This window comes from Gavialis gangeticus, unplaced genomic scaffold, assembly GCF_001723915.1.
Source record: "Gavialis gangeticus isolate Ggan-Ray unplaced genomic scaffold, GavGan_comp1, whole genome shotgun sequence".
NCBI lineage: Eukaryota > Metazoa > Chordata > Crocodylia > Gavialidae > Gavialis > Gavialis gangeticus.
The window spans coordinates 109,631,050-109,635,980 of record NW_017729031.1 but is presented as its reverse complement, the minus strand read 5'-3'; the positions used below and the strand labels follow the sequence as shown (position 1 = coordinate 109,635,980).

At 46.7% G+C, this 4,931-nt stretch overlaps 1 protein-coding gene across 1 annotated transcript in view; it reads left to right on the top strand.

The window, feature by feature from the left end:
* Positions 1-4,931, top strand: part of LOC109302076 (vasoactive intestinal polypeptide receptor 1-like) — a 75,293-nt gene that overhangs the window by 13,510 nt on the left and 56,852 nt on the right. Inside the window, exon 2 of the mRNA XM_019523577.1 lies at positions 4,252-4,375. Coding sequence (XP_019379122.1) covers positions 4,252-4,375 — 124 coding nt within the window. The remainder of the gene's footprint in view (positions 1-4,251; positions 4,376-4,931) is intronic.

The following is a 4,931-nucleotide window of genomic DNA, read 5'->3' as shown; positions in this document are numbered from 1 at the left end:
TCTCTTCCCAACAGACCACTGCTTCTCTCTTCGAAGTGAGGACTGTGGTCATAGAAGCCAAAGTCTTCATGATGGCATCAGCGCCACAATCTGCTGTTTACTGCCTCAATTTGTCTCTCCCGCCTCTGCCTGTGCCCTGTAACTAACCCCTTTGCGCTTCTTCCCAGAGCTTTCCCTCAGAACTGTGGAGGGAAAGCAGCAAATTCCTATCCAGGCAAAAGTGCAGGCTGCCATACAGCCATGCACAAAGGATTAGGCATTTTCACCATGCAGGGCTACTGAAATATCACCTACCCATAACTAATTCCCCTGAAAGAGCTTAGATATGATTTGAACCCTCAGCCCCTAGTGCACAGAAGACTAGGAACAACTATTGCATTTGTCCCAAGACAAACTGTGCGTATGTTTGTCCATGAACAGAAAAGTCTCAGGATTGGCACGTATGCACATTACCTTTCCAGTGGGGGTTTAGTGGCTGAATGCACTGCCACTTTTCTGCCATTGATTCAATGATGCAATCCCTGGATAACCATTCAGATGCACTTTGTGATGTCCCAGGATGAACTGTTAGCTGTTCCTATCTCGTGAACCTTTTTTAGGATTTGTCTTGAGACAACAGACATGGATGTCTGAATGACCACACTTGGTCCCAAGAGAAAATACAACACCTGTTTATAGCTGCAGGATGGCACTGTTTGCTGGCTTAGTGCACAAAGAAGTGTTGGTGCAGGTCTGGGGAACAAGCAGGAAGGGGGCTGGAAGGCTCTGCAACATCCAATGCGTAGCTCACCTGAGTGAGAGATGCAATCAAGTAATTTCTGGGTTTGGGAGACAGTATTGTTTCCCTAACCCACGAAGGGAGTCCATTAGGGCTCCTCACAGTGCTAATCACTGGGCCACACCAACACACTTGAATGGCTGCCTTTTCTTACCGAGTAAATTAATTTCATGCATCACTCGTTAGACAAGTATAATTATCATTGACTAAACACCTCTTGCACCAGATTTTAAAATGATGTCTTTTACATTAAATTAGGACCTGTGTTTTTCATATTGAGTCAGGGAACTTGACACTACAGAAAAAACACCAGACTGGAAGCTCTTGTGTCCAGGAGCTGTCTTTTGGTTCAGTGTTCATGTAGCACCTGGCACCGCATAGGTCTGGCCTATGGCAAGAATATTGGCAACATCACCGCTAGACACTGAAGTAGCACCAGCCCTCAAAGTGCTTTATACAGATCAGTATCATCCCGGTTTCACGAATGGAAAAACTGAGGCAGAGAGAAGTGAAGTGCCTCGATCAAGGATACTCAGCAAGCTAGTGGCAAAAACAGTACTAGAATTCACAATCTCCTGAGTGCTAGTCCAGTGTTAGCTCTGATAAACTGCACTGTCACAAATAATAAGCACACCGTCGGTTGTCCCCAGGTGAAATGCTGGAATGGTGCACTGCCTTTGTGCCCATTGACTTTAAGAAAAAGTGTCAGTCCCTAAAATACAAGAGCAAATGCTGGGGCAGAGCTAAGGTTGCTTGGGTGCTGGTTGGTGGAAACGTGAGTGAATTGGAAGCTAGGGTTGCTGTCACAGCTGCCTGTTGGTTTCTTTTGCTTTCCAGGCATGGGGGCTTTTCTGGCCTTGTTCAGTGGCCTAGTATGTTTTCTATCAATGTGCCCATAGCAACCTTAATTGTGGCATTTTCCTTTGTGGTTTGTATGCAAGTAGTATTTTAGTGCCACACTGTGCTCCTATATTTTATGTGGAAAGCCCAAGGTACTTTCCGCAGGAGCTTTCAGGATTGGCTCAGACTGTTTTGGCCAGGTGCAATAAGTCTTGGACAGAGCAGCTGTGACAATGTGACCTTCCTCAGCCTCTCAGCCTGGGGTCCTTCATTCAACTTTGCTGTCTGCCTCCAGTCTGCAGTCAGTGTCTTTATTCTCTGGCTGTAGCCTGCTATTAGGACTCCACTGCACTGTTCATCCTCTGTGAAGGACATAAGATGTTATCCCTGCTGAATTGGGTTCTCTGGAGCACATCTTCCATTTGGCAGACCTTAGCTAATCTACAATGATAAGGATGTCTGCACCTCAGAGCTGTAGGACTCCTGCCCTGACGCTGTCTGGGTACTTGATTCAATTGCCCTCATACCCCACCCAGCTCCTGGTAGTTGCAACACTGAGCGGTTCAGCATCTTTGGGGAAACCCTGCTGAACATTGTCTGTAATATGGGAAGTGCTAAAGGAAAGTGTACTCAGCTAGTCAGAGAGCTGTGTTATTTTGATGGGTCCCAGGAAATGCAGGTTGTAAAAGTTCAGGCTAATGAAAAGCCCTAGAAGGGAGATACGGCCCCATGCCTCCAGGGCTTATATTAGTCTTTGACAAGGGTTTTTCTACTTTCAAGGAGTGGTGCCCCTGTGTATGCCCCAATCATCTTCGCCCACTCCCACATGCCCAACTTGGAAATGTGGTGTTGAAGCAAGAGGAGGCAAGGAAATGTCCCCCACAGGCACCAATAACATTGCTGGATGAGTGAGTCTGGTGAGCAAGAATGGGTGGGTGGGATGTGCTTGAGAGAGGGTGCCAGAGGCTGACATTTAGGGACAAGGTTGAGGCTTTCCCAGGGCAGACTATCTCACATCTACTACTTTGGGGGAGTGGGGAAGGGAATAAGCTGCCTCCCTGGGCACACTCAGAGGTAGGATACTGGGCCTGGTGGTGTTTGGGTTGGATCCAGCTTGGCAAGTCTGATGCTTCCTATGCAAAACCCCAAAAGAACGATAAATCCTGAGGGAGTGGAGCATTAAGGAATGACCTGTGTCCCAGAGCAAATGGTTCATGTGTGTGGCCAACAGTCTCTGCCTGGGAACTGGGGGTTATTGTTAACCTGTGCAACACTCCAAAACTGCCAACAGATGTTTAGATGGTTGTAGACACCTGTCCTTTCAGCTCCTGTTGAGTTCAAGGGTTTCTTTGCTGCCTGTCTAGCTAAGGTTTATCAGCAGCCTCCATTCTGATGGTACCTGAGTACTTGGCTGTTTCCAACATCGTTATCTCCATAACATCTCTGGGCAGCAGGGCAAAGCTGTAAGTGCAGATGCCCCACATGTGACTGGTTTCAAAGTGCTGAGCAGTGAGCAATCATGATTTCTGCTGACATCAGCAGGAGCTGTGAGCACCAAACTCCTCTGAAACCTCAGCCTCAAGGTGTCTTGGGCTAGGCATGCAAAATTCATGGGCCTTTTACAGATTTTCAGGCTGCATCTCTCTCCGCCCCAGTTCTCCCTCTCCAAGATAGATGGAGGGAAACAAGACAAACAAACCCAGTGTGATTGTGGCATGGAAGATGGTAGCATAAAGCTTAAGCAGGAGGCTGAAGTGGGGAATGGTGTAGGGGGCCTCAGTTTAAATCTGGTGTTTCCTAACTTCTAAACACTTGACTTTGCAGCCTTAATACTGCATGTTGTTTCAGCATGGATGCTAGCTTGTGAATTCCTGTGGGAGACTGGGCACTATGTAAATGTAGGATAACATTAAAGGTTTATTACCTCCATGTACTATAAAAAAATCTGTCAGCTTTGGATTCTCATGAAACAATCCTGCAATCCAAAGGCATGAGATTTCCCTCTCTAATGCCTTGTTCTTCTGTATATTCAGCACTTGTTTAGCTGCCAGAGCCTGAAACTTTAATGAACCTGTATGTCTGCAGTGCAGAGCACCGTTTCCCCAATCTCTGTTGGAGTGAGAGGTTTTGCCTTCCTACCACTATCTCAAGAGTCTTCCTTTCAAATCTGCTAAAATAGACAGGACCGCATACTAAGAAGTCCCTGGCAAGGAACAGTCCCGCTCTGGTTGACAGGAAAATGGATTCGACATGCCTCCATAGGTGTTTGCTATCTCTAATTATACTCTTGCTTTGTTTCAAATTCTCTTCCATCTGCCCAGCTAATGGGGTCAGCTCATTCCATCTTTCAAGCACAGATCCTCTGTCGGGCACTGCATGTCTGAGAGAAGTCCCCCTGAAGCATAATCCACTCAGAGAGAATGATAAATAATTGTAGCATTTATTAACAGCATTCACATGGTAAACATGATAAAGGAAAGGAAATATCAAATGAACACAGGGCAAAAGAGTAGCTGCATGACAAGGGCTGCTTAGAGCTGTGTCTCATTGAAATATGCAATACAGGAATTCTTTTTTCCTCAATTTAAAGTTTCAGTCTCCAGAGAGTTAAACCCCTCCATTTCCTCTCAAAGGTGCAGGGGACCCATCCAGAATGCTCCATCATTATGCATTTCCAAGAGCAAGAGGCCGAGTGCCAGGAAATAATCAGAAGTGAAAACCAAAGCACTGAAGCTCCGGAGCCTCCCAGGTGGAAAGGTGAGTGAGTGTCAGCATCTCTGTTCACTTTTAAGGCTTTGCTGGGGAAAGGGGGGGTTGTCTCTCTAGTGGAGGAAAATGTCACTCCAATGCTTAGTAAAGGGGGATGGGGGAGGGAGGAAAGAGGGGAGAAGGAGGGGGGTGGATCCTTGTGAAAAGCTTAGCACCCTTTGGTTAAGATGTGTGAGCTCACAGTGTGTCTTGAGGACCCCAGAAATTCCTCCAGCAAAACAGGCTAGAGCAGAGACTTGACCTTACAGCTATTTTATGGTAAAAAAAAAATATATTTCATAGATTTCATAGACATTAGGGCTGGAAGGGACCTTGGAAGATCATCGAGTCCAGCCCCCCGCCCAAAGGGCAGGAAGTCAGCTGGGGTCATAGGATCCCAGCAAGATAAGCATCCAATTGGCTCTTGAAGGTGTTCAATGTAGGTGCTTGAACCACCTCTGATGGCAGGCTGTTCCAGACCTTGGGGGCTCGGACAGTAAAGAAATTCTTCCTTATGTCCAGCCTGAAACAGTCTGGTAGTAGTTTATGACCGTTCGACCTTGTC